A 21019-nucleotide genomic window follows, 5' to 3' on the forward strand; every position below is an offset into this window, starting at 1 on the left:
ATTTGTACCTGAGGTAGTGAGATTGCTTGTCATTTCCACTTGAGTAAGGACATACACTCAAGATAGAAAGCAAATGTGCAAAGCTGAGCAAGGAGCAAGTCTCCCGCTTGCTCCAGACACACAGTTGACTTCTGATTTCTGTACTTTTTATATTTTAAAATTACTTTTGTATTTGAGGTATATTTTCTTTTTTGTGGGGTGGTACCAGGGATTGAACTCATGACCTTGCTATTGCAGGCAGGCGCTTATGCCACTGAGCTAAACCCACGGCCCCTGAGGTGGATTTTCTTCTTATGCAAAGTATCTTGGAAAAAATCTCCAGAACATCCCCCACGTTTTGTGGTACTGGAGACAAACCCAGGGTTGCTCTGCCCTGGGAGCTACATCCCAGTCCTTTTATTTATTGTAATTTTGAGACAGGTTCTGTTGAAGTCACTAACTTGCTTAAGCTAGCCTTGAACTTGTCATCCCCCTCAGCTTCCCGGAGTGCTGGGATTACAGGAATGTGCTTCCTTTTTAGTAGCTTCAGAGTATTCCCCACATGGGAAGTGAGGGTACTAGAGAGGTAACTGGGTCAAGTGCTGAGCACGGAGGTCAGGGCTATCTCAGGAAAGAGAGCTGCCACACACACTGGTGGATGCTGTTTGCTGTGACACAGGATCCTAGGAGGTGGCGTCCGTCACAGGAGTACGGTGGAGCCCTGTCTCGAGGACGGAGAGGATCTTCCTGGTGTTCTAATCTGTCTTCCTTGTGCCAAAGTTGAACCTTTCCCCACATTTGGAGCAATTTCTATTATTTTCTTTTGGATGTGTAGTGTGGATTTTAAAAAATCTTTTAGAGACAGGATTTCTGTATGCAGTTCAGGCTGGCCTTGAGCTCACTTTGTAGCTCAGGCTGGTCTCAAACTTGCAACTATCCTCCTGCCTCAGCCTCCCGAATGCTGAGATTACAGGCATGTGCCATCATGTCCAGCTCAAAATTAAGATCCAAACCAGACATAGTGGTGCATACCCATGGGATTCCTAGCATGTTCCTTTTTTGTTTGTTTCTTTATGGCTGTTTGGTTTTTTTTTGTACCAGGAATGGAACTTAAGACCTTGCACTTGCCAGGCAGGCACTGTGTCACTGAGCTAAATCCCCAGCATGGATGTCCAATATATTGATTCATGTGTTTTCCTATTTTTCTTAGATTATAAATCTTTTTCTGACTTAGCAGGATATTTAAAATATATCCTCATATAGAGATTTTGTTTGAAAAAAATTGATTGACAGAGAATCAAATGCCTCTTGGAATAAAAATAGATATGTCTACAAAAAGTAAAATAATAAAATAGAATGCATTGAGGCTGGGGATTTAGCTCAGTGGCATAAGCGCCTGCCTTGCAAGTGTGTGGTCATGAATTTGATCCCTCGTACTGATAAAATAAATAAATAAATAAATAAAAATAGGATGCATGCTATACTAAAGATTAAAAGGTTTTTACCTACAACATGAGCTACATGCTGGGCATGGTGGCACATACCTGTAATTCCAGCATTTGAGAGGCTAAGGCAGGAGGATCGCCTTGAGTTCAAGACTAGTATAGGCTACATAGTGAGTTCAAGTCCAGCCTGAACTGTATAGAGAGATTTTTGTCTCAGAAAACAAAACAAAGCAAAATGAAACAGCTACAAATTTTTCTAGTTTGTGCATATCTTCTGGCTTTATTGATGGTAAGTTTTGGTCACTATTTAAAATTATCTATTATTTATTTAGGTCCTGGGGATCAAACTCATGACCTTGCACTTACCAGGCAGGCACTTGAGCCGCTGAGCTAAACCCCCGGCCCTAAAACTATTTTATTTTTATGTGGCTCAATTTATTGGTGGTATGCTAATACATGCTTAACTCTGAGAAGGGGAAAAAAAGGTCTCTGGTGCCCCTTGTGGCGTATTTCTAACCACCAACTGAGCCCTGCACTGAGTAGGTAGGAGGTGGGCATGTGGGTCTGGCTAGGGAGGCTGCCTCTTTCCTTCTGAGGGAACTAAACAGACACAGTCTGCCTCAGCTTCTCCTGGGGCCTATGTAGTAGTTGTAGGAGGTTTTCTACTTAAATCTGATCCATCTGTCATTAATTTTGATGCACAGTATCGATAGAGTACTTCTCTGCTCCATGACTTTTGTTTTGGGCTGCCTGTGGTTGTTAACGGGCCACGCTGAGCAAGCTACCTTTCCCCCGTGGTCTGAAATGCTGGCCCTGTCACCCGGCGGACTCTTGTGGACTCCTGCTCTTGGTCTCTGGGTGCTCCACTCCTGCCCGGTCCTGCTTGTACGGTAGTATGCCATGTGCTTTATGGTGAGTTTAGTATTTCACAAGTCTGATACCCTTTTACTCTTCTTTCTAGTGGTTTTCCTGCTGCATTAGTCACCTTTCCGTTGCTGGAACAAAATACCTGACATATACAACTTAGAGGAGGAAGGCTCTATTTTGACTCCCAGTTTCAGAGATTTTGAGCCCTGGTTGGCTGGCTCTGCGGCAGAAAAGACATGGGAAGGGCGTGATGAGAAAGAGCTACTCACCACGTGGCAGCCAGAAAGTGGGGTGTGGCGGTGGGGGTGGGGGTGGCGGGATGTTTAAGCCAATAAAGGTCGTGCCCAGGGCCTACTTCTTCCAACGAGACCCAACCTCTGAGGCCTGTTCAGCTATGTCGACCCATCACCAAGGACAGCACCTGCTTGAAGCCCCACCTCTGAACACATGAGATACCACGGGGCACTTTGGATCTGACCCATCACATCTGCCTGTTCTCATTTATGGGATGCTTTTCCAAACATGTCTCACCTGCCCCCCATCCTCTTGGTGCTAGACTGGTAGACAAATTTAAGAAGAACTGACATCTTAGAATCTCTCTATCAAAGACTATAGTATTCCACACTTTCTAGAATGCCCCAAAGTGGCATTCTGCTGTGTCTCTAGGGCATTTTCCAGGTTTCTTATAACCTTGCCTCTATCTCTTACTGCTGCTTCTCTTTATGGAATGTCTGTCTCGTCCTCTTACCCTGTTTCAAGGCTCCCAGCCAGCTTCCTGACTTATGTGGGACACTTCCACTGTGCTTGTTACAGCAGGAGGCTGGCTTTGGTAAGGGATATTTGTCGTTGTTTGAGGGATCCTGATGATGCATTCATTAAGTATTGCTGTGTAACAAGTCACCCAAAACTTAGTGCTTAAAACAACAATGAAAATCTAGGATCACACATTAACAGTGCCATTTTCCCTTGCTAGGAGCATGCTGACCCCAAATGGGCACGGTACTGTTAGCTATCAGCAGAGGGCTGCCTCTGCTCCTCTGCTGCCTCTGCTCAGCAGGCATCTCTCCTGAGCTTGCAATCAGGCTGCTGACTGGTAGTTCATCTGGGGCTGGGGGTTGACAGGCACCTCAGTCCCTCCTGACATAACCTCCCCGTGGGGCCAGGGGAAGTGACCCTTGAGTGTCCCCCAGCGCAACTGGTCCAAGAGAGCCAGGAGAAAACTCTTTTGTGATTCCTGAAAATTCCTACATTTTCTCCTTGGCTACAAGGGGGACCTCGGTCATGAATGAGGCCAGGACCAATGAGGCTGAGATGTCCGGGCTCAGCCTGGAATGGGATACTTCGCAGTCAGCTCAGCCTTTGGGGTGACTGCAGTGCCTGAGCTTGTTGGCAGCACTTCCCCAATGAGGTCAAGAGGTCAGGCACAACTCAAGTGAGATTACAAAACACTCCCAGCTCTTCCTGCCCTTTCTCTTTCTCATTCTACGTTGGCAAGTTCTGAATATCTGTCAGGTTGAGGGGTTGGCTATAATTATTATGTGTCTAGGACAATAATTGGGCTGGCACCTTTTAGGAACGGGTCCCCCTCAGCACAGGTGCTTGGCCCCTCTCCTGCCTGGGTTCGCTGATTGCGCGGAGAGTGCCATTTTCCCTTGCTAGGAGCATGCTGACCCCAAATGGGCACGGTACTGTTAGCCATCAGCAGAGGGCTGCCTCTGCTCCTCCCCCGCACCTGAAGCTACAGTAGGAGGGCAGAGGGAGCGTCAGCGTGTGGGGCGGGGAGCCGAGGAAGGGCTGGTTCACATCCTGCACGGGGCTGACCCTGGGGAACTTGGGGTCTCCTCCCCGCAGTCTGCAGCACTCCAGGGCAGGGAAGGAACTATCACTTGAGGGCGGTGCTGGGGGCGGGGCAGGGGGCAGTGAGGTAATTTCCGCGATCAGGCGTCAGAGGTTTGAGTCACCCCAGGGGCAGAATCGAAAGTGATCTCTGCTCTGACCAGTGCCTGTATGCGTAGGGTGAGCCTCCGGCGGTGGGGGGGCCTGTTTGGGGAGGGGAGAGGAGCGGGGCTCTACCCTGCAACCTGGGAAGCCGGGGACCCACAGATGTCCGTGCGCGGTCACGCTGGGTGAGCTGCGCTGAGGGCCCGGCATCCCTGCTTCCCCAGCAGTGCAGCCCAAGCTGCTCTTGTTTCTCCTGCTGGCCCCGGCTGCCTGGCCGTGCAGACTTTCTCTGGACTCTGAAGTTTCCACTTGGGGTGCAGGTGAGTCCTCAGACTCTGGTTGCCCCTGGTCATTTCCTTTAAAAGACCATTTCTGAATCTCCCAAAGTTTCCCTTGACATTTCCCCTTAGACCTGACCAACAGTGTGTTTAAGGGCTCTTTCTTCCCCCACTGGGCTGGGGTGACAACCAGCTAAGACCCTGGGCCCTGGGTGTCCCCTCTCCCTGCATATCTGGAGGACCTCTAATATCAACTGTCCCATGTACCAAGTCCTGGACAGTGACCTCTCCTTCCTGGGCCACTGCTGCCAAGTGCAGGTAGGATACCTTCATCCAGAGAGGCTCTGTCTTTATTTTATTTTATTTTGTTTTGTTTGGTACAGGTAATTGAACTCACGACCTTGTGCCTGCCAGGCAGCAGAGCTATGTTCCCAGCCAGAGGCTTTGTCTTTACAAGAGCTGGGAGACCTGGGGTGCCCAGCACTGTAGATCTCACTGGGCCCAGAGACATAGCCCAGGGGCATTTTCTGTGGCTTCAGCACCCTTCTCGTTTCCACCTATTGCTGCCACATCTGCTCCTTCTAGGAAGAGTCTAGAGACACTTAAGAAGGGAGGAGGCTTGATGGGTCCAGGACAGGTCAAGACTGCTGCCCAGCAGTCCACTCCTTGGCATTGGGTTGGGCAGAATTTCCCCTCTCTGCCTGGGAGAGGACATGTAGGTGTCTTGCTTGACCTCTACCCAGTCTGTGTTTCCTGTTCCAGATGTGTCACTGTGGCCTGTGGTCCCCGTGGACTGGCAGAGCCCAGGAGTCTTGAACACCACCCTGGAAAGCCTGACCAGCATCAGAGATGGCATCCTTGGGGTGTGGCATGTCATCGTCCACTAGCCCCTTGGCCACCAGGGGGCCGCCTCTTGCCTGGCTCTTCACCCAAGTGGACCTCTGTCTGGGCTGTTCAGACTGCACCCGGCGCCTCAATGAGAGCACCTATGTCCTGTGTGAGGTGGAGCACAGCTGCTCCTGTGAGATCCTTCTGGCTCGCTTCAAGCGAGCTGCCAAGAGAAAGGTCTGGCGGGAGGTGGGCCACCGGCCCTGCTTCCCGAGACCTTGGCGATACAAAGTATGTCGCTACTACAGCCCTGGGCTGGGCTGCCGGTACCACCGAAACAGGTGCACCTTTGCCCGCAGCCCCGAGGAGGCTCTGGTTTGGACCTTTGAGCTCAAGCACAGTGTCTCCCGCCTGTGGCTGAAGACTGCAGTGAAGGGCGATGACCCCCAGCATGGTCTACACGGGGCTGCCGATACCATCCTCTCGGAGTTTGGTGGCTACTTTCAGCTGCTCTGTGCCCACTGCTTCAGGGACCGCCCCCAGCGTCTTCGCCCTGTGGACCCCCAGGGACAGTGCCCTAGGCATGGAACCTGTGCCACACTCCTGGTCCATGTCAGCACCAAGGACTGCAAGCGCCAGTTCACCGAAGTGCGGCCAAAGCCCCAGAACAGCCCACCGCTGCGCTACTGCATGTTTGTGGAGCGTGGGCAGCCATGCCGCCACGGGGCCGCCCGCTGCAAGTTCGCACACAGTGCTGTAGAGATGGCCGTGTGGGAGGCTGAGCAGCTGGGTGGGCTGCAGCGGGAAGCCCTGCATACACTTTCTACCCTGGGGAAAGACCAGCGCACAACCGCCCACAGTCGGTCTCCCAGGGGCAGCCAGCCCCCCAAGGTAGAGCTGTACTGCTACACCTGCCTGTTTACCTGCTGTTCTCAGGAGGCCTTCGAGAATCATTGTGCCTCCCTGGAGCATGCACAGATGGTGGCCTTTGACCAGGCTGTGCCCTGGAAGCACCGCGCTCCACCCATGGGGCTCTCCAAATTTGAGCTTTGCCCAAGGTAAGGACAGTTGGGTAGGCACCTGGAGGGTTGGGACAGACCCCGCCCCCGTTGACCAGCACCAGGGCTAAGGAGGTTTACTGGTTGTGCGGCGTCCCTGCTGCATGCTAGAGTGGCACCACAGCAGTCTCTGGAGACCTAGGTAAGAAAGGTCCTTTGGGAGTGCTGTCTGTACCGGGCCTAGCCCCCCAGCCAGAACATCATTCCTACTCCCCACACAGGCCAGGGTTGGGGGGAGGGAGCCCTGGCCTTTGATCTTGCCATGTGGTCGCACCTAAGCGGCTCTGTTCACTTCGTTGCTCTCTAGACCTGACCTCTGCGAGTACGGGGATGTCTGCACCCAGGCGCACTCGGAACAGGAACTGCAGGAATGGGTCTGGCGGGTGCAAGCCATGGAGCTGCGGCAGCAGGCAGCCTGGCAGGACGGGTTGGTGCCATACCGGGCCCGGCTGCTAGCTGAGTACCAGCACAGCAGTGAGGCCCAGGTGGTAAGTAGGAACCATGACAGTGGGTGGGGAAGGGGGCCCGGGCATCTATGCTGAGGGCCAGCTTCTTTGTGCAGATGTCCGAGACTGTCCATGGTGTGTCTGTCACCTGCCATCAGCCCCTAGTGCACCGGGCTCAGGAGAAGAAGATCCAGCACAGCTGGGTATTCCGAATCCACTCTGAGGTAGGGTCCATACAGTCCCGAGGACTCAGGCACAGGGGTCAGCCCCAGCCAAGTGGGGCACCCATAGGAGTGGAACACAGTTGAGCAGACAGGGAAAGCCCAGACCTGGAACGGACGGTGTGGCTCCACTTCTGAGTCTGTATGACACAGGAGGACAAGTCTGGGGCCTCCCCGCTGTGTTTCTTCAATGCAGACAGTGACCGCAGCAGTCCCTGCCCAGCCAGCTTGCTCTGTGGAGCAGGTTAATATGAGGAAAACACCTGCCAGGGTCTACTACCCTCAGAGCGGGTGAGGCTGGTGACCGTGTGGCCCTGACAGCCGAGGCCCTCCACTTCACCTCCATCCACAGGGCTTCAGGCAGCTTCTGTGATACCACTTTGCATAAGAGAAAACCAGGGTTCAGAGAGGCTGAGCAACCTGAGGGTCCTTCACCTAGAAAGTGGCCTGAGCCACTTCTCAGGAGAACGGGAGGACCCTGATATGGTGGGACATGCTGGTTGTCCCAGCACTTGCAAGGCTGAGGCAGGAGGCCAGCCTGGGCTACAGAGTGAGTTCAAGGCCAGCCTAAACTGCAGAAAGAATTTCACAAAAATTTGGGAGAAAAAAATGGAGGGTGGGAGGAGGCTGGGTGAGAGGGACGGGGGGGCCCACCTCACATTCAGTCTCATCCCCCAGGACCCTCTGCTTCATGTGGCCTTGCTTAAGCAGGAGCCTGGGGCAGACTTTTCGCTGGTGGCACGCTGCCTCCCTCCAGGCCGGCTCTATGCAAGCGGAGAGCGTTTCCGTGTGCCCGACTCCCAAGCAGAGTTTCAGGTGGGGGTGCTAGTGCAGACCACCTCCTTTGGCACCTTTGAGCAGTGGGTGGTCTTTGACTTTGGTCGTCGACCAGTGCTGCTACGGAAGCTGGGGCTGCAGCTGGGCCAGGCACACTGCTCAGAGCTCCGCAGGTCGCCAGCACCTGGCCGCCCCGAGGAGCTGGAGCACTGGCACCCTGGCAACCGCCATGTGGTGCCTTGTATGGAGCAGACAGCTGAACAGGCAGCCCTGATGGCCAAGTACAAGGTGCCCACCCTGGCCCTGGAGGTCGGTCACGGTAGCCTGGCCACGGAACCCCTCTCTCGCACCAACTATCGGCAGAGCATGCACCACTTCCTCTATGAGGAGCAGGCTGCTCGGCAGCAGCTGGTGGCCAAGTGAGTTAGGGCTGGCAGGTGGGGGTGTGGCTGGGGTTCTCGGCAGAGGCCAGCTCTGGGGCCATGGTCCAGGGTGCTAACACAGGTTCTCTGGTATACCAGGCTGACCCTGCGGGGCCAAGTGTCCCTGAAGACTTCGCTGCAGACGCCGGCACTCGGCATGCTCTTTGCGCCCCCAGGAGCCCTCTATGCTGAGGTTCTTGTCCCCTCCTCTCTAACACCAGACACAGACCAGGGCTTCCTGCTGAGCCGGGAGGTCAGCACAGCCCTTGTGGCCCCTGTACCTGCACCTGACAACACCGTGTTCGAGGTGCGGCTTGAGAAGCGAGCCATCTCAGAGCAGGCACTGTGGCTGCTGCTGCCCGTGCACTGCTGTGTGGCCCTGGGACTGAAGGCTGAAGACAGCCTCATCCTGGAGGTTCAGTTCCAGATTGACCCCTTCAGCTTCTGGTTCTGGCATCAAGCAGTAGATGCGTTACCTGACGAGCACCTGGTGGTGCCCGACCTGCCCACCTGTGCCCTGCCCTGTCCTCGTTCCATCCCACCCTCATTGCGTGGCAACTACAAGCAGAAGCTGGCTATGGGGCTCATTGCAGGCAGCAGCACAGAGAGCACGAAGCCTGTCCCCCCTTTGCTCATCTATGGCCCCTTTGGCACTGGCAAGACCTACACTCTGGCCATGGCCACGCTGGAGGTTGTTCGGCAGCCCCACACCAAGGTGCTCATCTGCACGCACACCAACAGGTGAGCCCACAGCTGTGGCCAGGCCTGCCACCGTGGCCATGTTCCCTGACCCGCAGAGCCAGCTGGCCAGAGGTCTCCCAGGCCCAGGGGGTGGGCGTTCCCTCAGGCAGCAGCTCTGCTGTGTGGGCGAGGGCCGAAGGTACTTCCCCAGCAGTGCTGGAGCACGGGCAGAGCTGTCCATGGGGATGAGGCGTGGCCACCCAGCATTTCTTGGCAGTGCTCCTAGTTCCATGTTTTCAGAAACTCAGATTTCTCAACCAACAAGTTCCTCTTCGGCCAGTGTGATTTTCTTAGTTTCCTAACATCAAATGCAATCATTCTGTGTTTAATGACCAAGTTTCAGTTCTGCAACTGGGATGTTAACTTAAACTGGTCACTAAATGAGGAGTTGTACATAGTATGTCTCTTACAATATTCAGAACAAAGACATGATAAAAGGGAAACTCCAACTTGATGACTTCGCTTTTATTTGCATAACTCTTACATGCAGCATAAAACTGCAGTTCTGTACTGCACAGTGCAATCATCGGAAACTACAGCGCAGTCCTATAGAAGAAGCCACTTGAGGCTGTGCCGCTGCTAGCGTTGCTGTATTGTAAGGCCCAGTGTGTTTGAGTCCAAGCGGTTGTTGCCCAGATTAAATGAGGAGCAGCCACAATGCACAGGCTGGTGTTCCCCCAGCTGGGAGTCGGGGTGAGAGGACGAGCTGGTCTCCGCAGTGCCTGAGCGACCAGCAGGCTGGGGCCACGGCCTGCTGTGAAGATGCCACAGCTCTCTGCTGGCCTCTTGACCCTTGGACTCTTCTCTTAGAGATGGGTGGCAGCTCTTGCTGCCCTCACAGAGTGCCTGGGAGCCACGCTTAGGGTCAGCACCAGCCTGCAGGGACCTGGGCTGCCTCGGGTCACGGCCAGTGCCTTTCCCTCTGTACTCTGTCTGGGCAGCCATGCTGGCACCTCGTCCTTTGAGCCTTTCCTGACTGCCAGGTGCACCTGCTCCTGCTCAGTCTTCTTTGCTGTCGCTGACATTTCCTTTGCCATGCATCTTGCCACTCTGCTGGCAGGACTTGTTTGCACTTCACGGGTGCCCAGGCCTCTGGACGTGTCTGCGCACACAGCAGATGTTCAGCAGACACTGCCAAGGCTGAGCGAGCAGCCCACATGCCGTGTCCCTCCCACAGTGCCGCCGACATCTACATCAGGGAGTACTTCCACGGCTATGTCAGCAGGGGCCACCCTGAGGCAGCTCCTCTCCGCGTGATGTACACCGACCGGCCACCAAACCAGACTGACCCAACCACACTGCAGTACTGCTGCCTGACTGAGGACTTCCGGGCTTTCCGCCCGCCCACGGAGGCAGAGCTGACTGGGCACCGTGTGGTGGTCACCACCACTTTGCAGGCCCGTGAGCTCCGGGTGCCTCCCGGCTTCTTCTCCCACATCCTCATTGATGAGGCTGCCCAGATGCTGGAGTGTGAGGCCCTCACCCCGCTGGCCTATGCCTCACCACACACCCACGTGGTGCTGGCGGGGGACCATCTGCAGGTCACACCCAGGCTCTTCAGTGTGCCCAGGGCCAAGGCCGCCAGGCATACCCTGCTGTACCGCCTTTTCCTTCACTACCAGCAGGAGGCACACGAGGTGGCCCGGCAGAGCCGAATCATCTTTCACGAGAACTACCGCTCCACCGCAGCCATCATTGGCTTCATCTCACGCCATTTCTACGTGGCCAAGGGCAACCCCATCCAGGCGAGTGGCAAGGTCCCACCCCATCCCCGACAGTACCCACTCATGTTCTGCCACGTGGCAGGCACCCCCGAGCAAGACATGTCCATGGCATCCTGGCTGAACCCAGCGGAGGTCACACAGGTTGTGGAGAAGGTGCAGGAGGTCTACAACACCTGGCCCCTCTGCTGGGGTGCCCGGGAGCAGAGAAGCATCTGTGCTGTCTCGCATGGTGCCCAGGTGAGCCTGGCCAGCTGACTTCCTCGGCCGTAGCTTCTTCACCTGTGAGAGAGGCTTCTGTATCTAGCTTCCAGGCTGACCCATGTGACTGGAAGCAGGATGAGAAGGCTGAGGGTAGCCGGGGCTCAGCAGGAGGGAGGTCCCCTCCTCACTAGGCATCCAAATCCTGATGTACCCCGGCCTGTGTTGTCTTTAGGTCAGTGCACTGAGGCAGGAGCTGAGGAGGAGGAACCTGGGTGAGGTGTCTGTGGGCAGCTTTGAGACTCTGCCAGGTGGGTGAGCAGCAGCAACTGACCTGGCCTACCCTTTGGACTTGCACCAGCAAGGGTTGGGATGGGGCGGAGGCCTGTCTCCCTGGCCTACCTGGCAGCCTGACACTTGTCTCCTTGCAGGGCGGGAGTTCCGAGTGGTGGTGCTGAGCACCGTGCACAACTGCCACAGCCTGCTCAGCCCTGGGGCGCCCACCTTGGAGTTCTTTACCGACGCTCGTGTGTTGAACACAGTCATGACCCGAGCCCAATCCCAGCTGGTGGCTGTAGGCGATGCCATGGCCCTTTGCTCCTTTGGGGCCTGCAGCAAGCTCTGGAAGAGCTTCATTCTCGAGTGTATGGAGCACCACAGTGTCTTCCCTGAGGGCTTGTCCCTGGCACAGATTGAGCAGGGCGTGGCCCAGAGGCAGCAGTGGGGCCCAGTGGCTCTCAGAGCAGAGAGAACTTGGGCATCGGTAGCCAGAGACACTGGCCTGGACAAGGCAGCCAGGGGCCCAGCCACAGAGCACACAGCCGTGGCAAAGTTTCTGCCAGGGCCTGGGACCATGAATAACAAGACCGCAGTAATGGCAAAGGCAGAGGACACAGCTGTTGGGAGTCCAGTCTCAAGGGGAGCAGCCACGACACAGATGAAGGCAGCATCAGGAGCGGATGCAGCAAAGCGAGACCTGGCAGCAAGGCCAACCGCCCCAGAGGGCGGGGTGTCCGAGGACGCTGAGGACTCAGAGTCTGACTTCTGGCCCTTTGACTGTGAGCTCAACGCAGACGACGCCATCCTGCAGGAACTCCTGGATGAGAGCCGGCAGGTGATGGTGACTGTGAGGGAGGATGGGCTCTTGGACACTATGGCCAAACCAGCATCCCCACGGCATGCCCGGCAGTACAAGAACCTGCCCTTAGCCAAACTGAGGAGGCTGATGCACTCAGAGCCTCAGCTCTATCGCCGCTGCATCTTCCAGGCAGAGACCTTCGAGCGAGCTTTGGCTGTCCCACTGGATGAGGTGGCCTCCGCCCCCATCCAGATCCGGGGCCGCCTGAACTGTGGGATGGCTTTTTCCGGGGATGAGGTACTGGTGCAGCTCCTGGGCCAGTCAGCTGGCGAGAGGGGAACCCCGGGGAGGCTGCAGGGTCGTGTGGTGGGCGTGATGAGGAGGAAGCGAGACGAGTTGACATTTGTGTGCCGTATGGATGAATGGGATCCCCGCATCATGATCCCCATCAACGGCTCTGTGACCAAGATTTTTGTGGCTGATCTGAAGGACCCACTACAGGTTCCCATCCACCGCCTCCTCCAGGGTCAGGTGCAGTGTGTGGGACACAGACGTCTTACTGCTGAGGGCAGGCGCACACGGCTCTTCTGGGTCCGCATCATCCTGTGGCGGGAGCGTTTCTACTACCCCCTGGGCATCATCCTGGAGATGCTTCCTGAGGCCACCGGCTGGGAGCAGGGCCTCAACATCCTTGGTCTGGAACATGACTTGCGAACCTCCTCACTGGACTCAGCATCCATCTCCAAGGCACTGCAGAAATACCGTGCAGAGCTTGGCACCGCTGCTGGCTCCCGAGAGGACTGCCGCAGTTTCCTGACCTTCACTGTGGACCCCCAGGGTGCTTGCAACCTGGACGATGCCCTCAGTGTCCGGGACCTGGGTTCCACGTATGAGGTGGCTGTGCACATTGCTGACGTAGCCAGTATCGTGCCCAAGGGTGGGGTGCTAGACATGGAGGCCCGCCGGCAAGGTGCTGTGTTCTACGCCCCTGACAGGGAGCCAGTGCCCATGCTGCCAGCCAGCCTGTGCCAAGATGTGCTCAGCCTCCTGCCAGGCAAGGACCGCCTGGCCATCTCCCTCTTTCTCACCCTGGACAAGAGCAGCAGCCAGCTCAAGGACCTGCGCTTTGCACCCACTATCATCTGCTCCAGCCGGCAGCTGTCCTACGACGAAGCTGAGGTGCTGATCAGGAAGCATCAGGGCACTGGCACGCGGCTGCCGGCTCGCCTAGACTCAGTGGAAGACTGTGTGGTGGCTGCCTGCTACTTCTCCCGGGCGCTGCGCTGCCGTCGCCTGCAAGCTGCCTGTCACTACGAGCCCCCAGATGAGGACAGCGCGTTGGGCTTCCGTGCAGCCCACATCATGGTTCAAGAGTACATGATTCAGTTTAACAGTCTGGTGGCTGAATTCCTCGTGGGCAACAAGCACACACAGACCCTCACGCCCCTGAGATGGCAGCCCGTGCCTCTCACGGCCCAGCTCGAAGCCGTGTGCGAGAAGCACAGAGAGCTGGTGCCCCTGTCACTGTACCTCCGCCACCACCTGCATGGCCACAGCAGCTCCCAACCACAGCTGTACCTCCTGTCTTCCCTCTGGAAGCACGTCCAGCTTGCTGCCCGCAGCCAGGACTATGGCCAGATGGTAGATCTCATTACCACCGACGACATGCACCCCTCCTTGGCTCCTGCAGGCCTGGACCTCCGCAAGGCCCTGGGCCGCTCCGTCTTTGGCCGCTCCAGCCAGGGTGAACAGCAGCTGACCGGCCACTACTCATTGCAGGTGGACTGGTACACGTGGGCCACCTCACCCATCCGCAGGTACCTCGATGTGGTGTTGCAGCGGCTGATCCTGCTGGCACTGGGTCTAGGGGGTTCCACATACTCCTCCAGGGACATTGACAGACTCTGCCAGGACTTTGCCCGCCAGTATGCCTGTGCCCAGAGCTACCAGCGACGGGCCTGCAGCCTGCACTTGGCCACTCACCTCAAGGCACAGCCTCAAAGCAAGTTGGGCTTTGTAGTAGATGTGGAGCCAGGCACCCGCTGCTTCAAGTTGCTCTTCCCTGCCAACCGAGAGACCCTGCCAGACCCGTGCCCTGTCCACTATCACTCCCTGCAGCTAGTTGAGCACCCTAATGACCTCGTGAATCGGCGGGGCCTAAAACTTGTGTGGCGGCGCCGGGTCTACTCCGTGCAGGAGTCCAAGCCACGCTCTCCGCTGCCTGGCACCCTGTTCGACCCACACGTCTGGGCCATTGACACAACCCTGTGGAAGCAGCTGCTGGTCCTGGTGGAGGAGGAGCGCTGGCTGGAGGCAGCCACTCTGATTCAGGAGCACAGTGGGAGAGAGTATCAGAGGAAGAAGATGGTGCAGGTGCACCGGAGCCCCTGCGGCCACTTCCTGGAGGTGGTCCGGGAGCTGTGCAGCGGGGATACTCTGCAGGTCCAGCTTTGCGCCAGCATGCAGCGAGGCTTCCTGGTGCCCACCCTGCAGCTGTGGACCGTGGCACCTGGCTTCAGTCTCTGCCTGGAGCATGCAGAGCATCCAGCCAGCTGCTTCTCAGCACACGCACACCAAGCCACACAGGACCGGTACCATGATGAGCATGAGTACTCACTTGTATGGAAGCCCCTCTGTGCCCAGGAGTCAGTCACCAATGCTGTTGCTGAGAACGAGACCATCGTGCTGCAGCACGTGTGCATTTCCTGGGAAGCAGAGTGGACACAGCAGGGGCAGCTCCAGGGCTCCTTCCACCTGGACCCCGCCTTCCTCCAGGAGAACTGCGCTGATGTTGACTTCAGCTTTTGCTACCTCTGCATCCGGCTTGAAGGGCTCCCAGTGCCACCAGCCAGCCTGCCCTCTGGCTCTGGCAGCCTTGGCCCCTTCCTGAGCATCGATCCTGACACGTATGCCTGGGTGGCTCATGGACTGACAGTCGGGTGTGACCAGGAGGACCAGGCAGAACAGCAGGAGGCCCCCAGGGCGGTGCACTTCTTCATTCACCACATGGCTATGGAGAAAGTTCCAGAAAACGTGCTGAGGCCCGGCACCCTGTTTACAGTGGAGGTGCTACTCAAACAGCTTCCTGACCTGTGAGTGGCCCTCACAGCAGAGGCCAGGGAGAGGCTGAGAGGGCATGGGGGTGGGAGCCCCCTTCCCGAGACAGTCCTGTGGATCTTCCGGTTTCGCCTCCTCCCACAGCCGCAAGGAAGAAGCCGTTCGGAAGCTGAAGAAGGCGTCTCCACTGGCCATCAGCATCGCCCTCGGCCGGCCCAGCCCCCAGCCCTGTGCCCCCTCTCACCAGCAGTCCTTCCACAGGGGTAGGTCTGCGCCCACTTCCTCTCCCCCTCGGGCTCACCCTGTCCTGCATGGGCGCTCACAGGGGGCTCCCCACATCCCTCCAGGGACACCTAACAGGTTCCTGAAGCAACAGACCTACGACATCCATGGGGGCCGCCACAAGCTAAATGCCAGTCAGAACAGGGCCATCAGACAGGCTCTGGAGAAGCCATTTACAGTCATCCAGGGCCCACCAGGTACGGCCCACAGTGGGGAATGGGGCTGTCTCGACAAAGGCACAGATCTCGGGCACCTGGGGACTGAGACTTGTGCGGTTCACACTTTCTTCTGGCCACACACAGGTACAGGAAAGACACTGGTGGGCCTCCACATCATCTTCTGGTTCCACAAGTCAAATCAGGAGCAAGTGCCCGTTAGGAAAAGCCGTGAGGAAGAGGAGCCCACGTGGGGCCCGTGCATCTTATACTGTGGCCCTTCCAACAAGTCTGTGGATGTGGTGGCAGGTGAGCTGGGGGCAGCTGCAGGGCTTCGGGAGGTGCTGGACAGCTGGGTGTCCCTCTCACGCCTCCCACTGCCCCAGGAATGCTCCTGAAGTGGAAGGCGGAGCTGAAGCCCCTGCGTGTGTACGGCGAGCAGTGCGAGGCCATCGAGTTCCCAGCGCCGGGTGTGGGCAGCAGGGCTCTGCATAGCAAGGCCCCCAGGGACGGGAGACCAAACCAGGCCCTCAGGTGTGAGCCTTCTGCCTGTCTGTCCTTGGGTGGGTTCTGGACACTGGACAGGGGTTCAGAGATTCTGCCTCCCACCCCAGGAGCATCTCCCTGCACCACCGCATCCGACAGGCCTCCAACCCATTCTCGCAGAAGGTCAAAGAGTTTGACACCCGGGTGAAGAGAGGGGAAACCTTCTCCAGGGAGGACCTCAGCTCGTAAGTGGCAGGGCTGGCTGGGGTGCGGTGCTGCCTGCTGGCCCAGCCACAGCATGACACGTAGTGTCCTGAGCAGGTACCGAAAGGTCATGCGAGAAGCGCGGAAATTCGAGCTGGCCCGGCACTCCGTGATCCTGTGCACATGCTGCTGTGCGGCCTCGCCCTGGCTCCACTCCCTCAAGGTCCAGCAGATCCTTGTGGATGAGGCGGCCATGGCCACTGAGCCCGAGATTCTCATTCCTCTCGTGCACTTTGCGAAGGCTGAGAAGGTAGGACAGGGCCAGTCAGGAATCACGGGAGCTGCTGGTCCTGGGTGCCAGGGTGTGCAGAAGTGGTTACTGGGGGGCAAGACAGCAGGGAGGGGGTGTCCCTCTGGGTCAGGGGTGTTGGGCCCATGCCTGTCTGTGCCTCCAGGTGGTTCTCCTGGGGGACCACAAGCAGCTGCGGCCTGTAGTCAAGAACGAGCAGCTGCGGAACCTGGGGATGGATAAGTCCCTCTTTGAGCGCTATCACAGGGACGCCTACATGCTGGACACCCAGTACCGGATGCACGAAGTCATCTGCTCCTTCCCCTCCATGGAGTTCTATGGTGGGAAGCTGAGGACCTATCAGGGCCTGAGGCGGCTGCCTAGCATCCTAGGCCACGCGGACAAGGACAGCTGCCCAGTCATCTTCGGCCATGTGCAGGGCCATGAACAGAGACTCCTGGTGACCACAGAGGAAGGGAATGAGAACTCCAGGGCCAACCTGCAGGAGGTGGCAGAAGTGGTGGGTGTTAGAGGCCCTCTCTGCGATCTCAGGGGCCCAAGAAGGTTTCCTGGAAGAAGGACGGTTGGGCTAAGGGAACACTTAAGGCTCTGTGTCTGGTTCCATCTGCCCCATCGTACCTGCAGGTCCGCATCACCAAGCAGCTGACACTGGATCCGACAGTGGACCCCAAAGACATTGCCATCCTCACACCGTACAATGCACAGGCTGCGGCCATCAACAAGGACCTTATGCGGCAGGGGATCACAGGAGTGACTGTGTCCTCCATCACCAAAAGCCAGGGTGAGGCTAGCTGTGGGGAAGGCTGCAGATGAGGCGGCTGGGGTGTGCAGCAGACCTGAGCCACAGCTTCTAGCACAACCCCTCCCGCAGGAAGCGAGTGGCGTTATGTGCTGGTGAGCACCGTCCGCACGTGCCCCAAGAGTGACGTGGACCAGCGGCCGACCAAGAGCTGGCTCCGGAAGTTCCTGGGCTTTGTCGTGGACCCCAACCAAGTGAATGTGGCTATGACCCGGGCCCAGGAGGGGCTCTGCCTGATTGGTAAAGGGGGGGCCTGGGGGTGGGGGAGCTCCCAGGAGCCTCAGGGCGGGGCTGCAAGGTGCCTGTCTCTCTCCCAGGAGACCACATCCTGCTGAGCTGCTGCCCGCTGTGGTGCCGTCTCCTGGACTTCTGCAAAGCCCAAAAGAGCTTTGTGCCTGCCAGCAAGGTGCAGGTCCGGAGGAGGCCTGTGGTGTCGCCATGAAGACCCTAGCCAACCCAGCCTTTGAGTGCCAGAGGTGTGGGCCTGGGCGGGCAGCAGACTGGAACGACAGGAAGCAAGCCCCACATGATCTTCCTGTTTGTGCCTGAACTTGAGAGGGAGAAAGGGTGGGACCAGGCCTGCTTACTCTCTGCTTGGCTGCTCTTCTCAAGACAGCTCCCAAAACCTGAGCTTCAGGCAGATCCTCTCCCTGGAGGAAAGGCCCTTCCTCTGCCCCATTGCCCTCTGTCCTTCAGAGGCTGCCCACAGGCACGAGGAGGACAGAGCCCTGCCAGATGCCTGTACCAGTCTGGCTCAGCCTCCCATCCTGAGCAGCGCTGGCTGTGCAGTCCCAGGTGCCCAGCCCCACCAGGCCATGCTTCTGCCCTGAGTTGTGTGTGCCCCCTGCCCAGAGTCCTTGGGACTGACATAGTCAGAGACCACCATAGGGACAGAGGACAGGTGAAACCAGACTTTTAACTGCTACTCCTTTATCAACATGATTAGTGCTTTCTTCTGTGTAGTCAGGGACTTAACAGCAATTGTCGCCTCCTAGCATGTCCTTGTTTCAGTGATAATGGAAGTTATAACCAAAGCAGAAATTACAGGAAAAGGCTGTAATTAAGAGGAAATAAGGAGGAGTACACTTCTGATAAAGATCAAGCCAGTCTCTTAGAAAGGGAGGAGCAGATATGGAAAGGGCTCCAGCTCAGGCTGTGGTAGGGAAAACCCTGGTGCAGGGGCTCAGACCAGCTGCTCAGGAGCCCGGGCCAGATTTGTGGGGCCAGCAGAGGTGGGCTGGACTCTAATAGGTCACTGTCTCAGCTCTGCTTTCTAGCTCTGCAGGAGTCCTCCTGGCTTGAGGGCTGATTCCATCCTCATGAAGCAATTATCTCTGTGACAGTTTTGGTCATGTGAGGCCCTGTTCATTCTGGTACTAGGGTCACTCCTTGCTCAGGATGTGGCTAAAGAGTACAGTCACTGCCTCAGGGGAAGGGTCTGGAACCGGACGGGGAAGGCTGGGAATCGGATATCCTTGTGAGTCTTGAGAAGTACTTTAGTTACTCTTGGTGTCTTCTACATCTAAGGGGGATAAGATAGACTGGGTAAATTTAAGGCTGATCAGCTTTGTAGACTTTAAGAAAAAATGGTGGCCAGGTGTGGTGGTGCATGTCTGGAATCTCAGTACTTAGGAGGCTGAAGCAGGAGGGTTATCAAGAGTATGGAGCCAGCCCAGGCTACATAGTGAGTTCAAGGCCAGCCTGAGCTGCATAGCGAGATGCTATCTCAAAAACCGAAAGAAAAAGCAGACCTGTAGCCTATCTTTGAAAGTCAAACTTTATTCTACTTTTAGTTAACCTATCGGGCTTTGTAGGTTTAAATGAAGACTTACGGTTTTTAGCAAAAAATTAAGACCCTGACTATTTCAGAAGAAAACATAACTCATGTTTCTGATGAGTGTCTGGGTAAGGGCCAGGAGTTAGTCTTTTTCCCTACAGTGGTCTATGACTCCATCACAGTGACTACAGATGCCCAAGAGATAGCTGAAAGCAGAACTCAGCTTGCTCTTCCTTTTATGAAACTTTGGGCTAAGCTCCTGCTCCGTTCAGGTGGGCATGCAGTCACTCAGAGTCTAACAGTTAGCAGAGCCAAGCCCTAAGTTTACACAACCGACCTCACCCCCTTTCAAGTCTCAGGATACCAAGATAAGAGATTTGCAGGGATGGTCAGTTAGACCCAGAGGTGACCGCTGCCCTAAAACCTGTGACGACCTGGATTCCAGCAGAGCCTCCCGAGACCAAGGCCCGCCCACACAGAAACCGAGATCTGAATTGCCCCTAAAGCAAACAGGACATCTCTCTGAGCCATCTTGCAAAAGCAGAGCTGAGAGGAACATTAGCCAAGCTCAGTTCACTCCAGCAAATCGAAAGCCTGGCCTCACTGCTTTGGGAAAGGCCGTCTGCCTGCCTTCAGTCGTTTAGGCCAGAGTCCTTTTTCTGCTTCCACTCACTTTTCAACTCTGCCTAACACATCCACCTGTGCCTTACTCTGAGGAGTCTCACAATCCTTTCTGCATGCTGAGAGTTGATGGACCTATTTTCCAGGATGATGAGTGGACGCTGATGTCTCACCAGACCCTCTCTGGACAGAATGACCTGCCCCAAAGCTGCTTTCTCTGTCGAGGAAATGAGGTGGGGTGGCGACAGTGCTCTGTGCAGGCCAGGGGCCCAGTTGCTTGAGGTTTCCCCTCCAGGTCTTAAGATGCTGCTCCAGAGCTGCCCACACTAGAAGGTGCCAGGCCTCCCTGTGGCCTCCACGAGCTCTCTGGCACGCTTCCTAGCTGATGGAAATATTCTTTACGAATCAACTTTCTACATTCCAGTTTTTGTATCTCTTACAAGCTCTGTGTCATATGATTAAATATTAATTTTATTACAGTGACCATACTGAAAGCTACCTCTGGTGTTTTTGAGGTCTGGCTGAGGTGAAGAGGGCCACCCTTCACCCTTCTTGGGGTAGGGCCATTGAGGCTATCAGGGGCTCACGGTGGACAGAATCCTGGCTCCACAAGCTGTCCAAGGCCATAGGAGGCTGGGAGGGTGGGCATGCTGCAGACAGCCTATAGCCAGGGAGCTATGCTCGGTGCTTGGACACAGCCTGCTATCGTTGGTCCTGCAGCTGTGGGGTGAGGACAACATCCTGCTGGTCTGAATCTGCTCCCTTGGGCATCATCCCACCCTCCACAGTAACTTGGGACTCCAGGCATTTGGCTTGTTTCCTGTACCAGCTGTACACAGGAAAAGCATGGCAGGGTCCTGTTCTCCTGTGCAAGTGCAGGGGCTGATCGAAAGATCACAAAGGGATGCTGGGAAGAAAGGTTTCCAGGGCCCAGGTGTCATGAGAGGGAGCCATGGCAGGACCTGCTGCTGAGAGGCCTTTCCTGGGGCTGTCATAGAAGTGGGGCAGCTTTGGGATCTCTCCTGAGATAAGTGAACGCCCCGAGGCAAGCTTAGAGTCAGGGAGGGCTTCCTAGAGGAAAGGGCCTGAAACCCCAGCGGCCTTGCCGTGGGTTAGGAACTGAGCCAGCACCAGCCAGGGAGCATGGCTGAATCTCGAGAAGAGCAAAAAGCCTGGCTCGCGACAGGGACAATGGTGTGAAGCCCGGGCGGAGAGAGCCTGTGCCTAGCACCAACTGCCCCACCCAGTGTGGGCACCATGCTTGTCCACCTCTGGATTGCCAGCTTCCTGGGCTCTGCCAGTGGAGGCTCAAGGCCAGGCCAGGG

General features: G+C 56.5%; 1 protein-coding gene across 6 annotated transcripts; it reads left to right on the forward strand.

Moving 5' to 3' along the window:
* The first annotated feature begins 4240 nt into the window (after window positions 1–4240).
* Window positions 4241–20182, forward strand: Helz2 (helicase with zinc finger 2). Of its 6 annotated transcripts, none has more exons than XM_063248009.1 (19): window positions 4241–4307; window positions 4460–4552; window positions 5273–6396; window positions 6704–6884; window positions 6959–7066; window positions 7742–8259; window positions 8362–9003; window positions 10181–10964; window positions 11161–11236; window positions 11357–15095; window positions 15205–15539; window positions 15645–15806; window positions 15884–16031; window positions 16112–16228; window positions 16305–16497; window positions 16643–16996; window positions 17122–17278; window positions 17369–17536; window positions 17614–20182. In XM_063248009.1, exons 3-19 carry the CDS (start codon window positions 5360–5362, stop codon window positions 17736–17738), a joined length of 8844 nt encoding a protein of 2947 aa, XP_063104079.1. In that variant the 5' UTR covers window positions 4241–4307; window positions 4460–4552; window positions 5273–5359; the 3' UTR covers window positions 17739–20182. The 6 variants fall into 6 exon arrangements, with proteins under 6 accessions (XP_063104079.1, XP_063104080.1, XP_063104081.1 ...); XM_063248010.1 differs by having other exon boundaries at window positions 4247–4307; window positions 4457–4552; XM_013144605.3 differs by lacking the exon at window positions 4241–4307 and having other exon boundaries at window positions 4316–4552; window positions 15205–15323; window positions 15408–15539.
* Window positions 20183–21019: the final 837 nt, after the last annotated feature.

This window comes from Cavia porcellus, unplaced genomic scaffold, assembly GCF_034190915.1.
Source record: "Cavia porcellus strain 051 isolate PalLab524CR breed Dunkin Hartley unplaced genomic scaffold, mCavPor4.1 scaffold_5, whole genome shotgun sequence".
Lineage (NCBI taxonomy): Eukaryota > Metazoa > Chordata > Mammalia > Rodentia > Caviidae > Cavia > Cavia porcellus.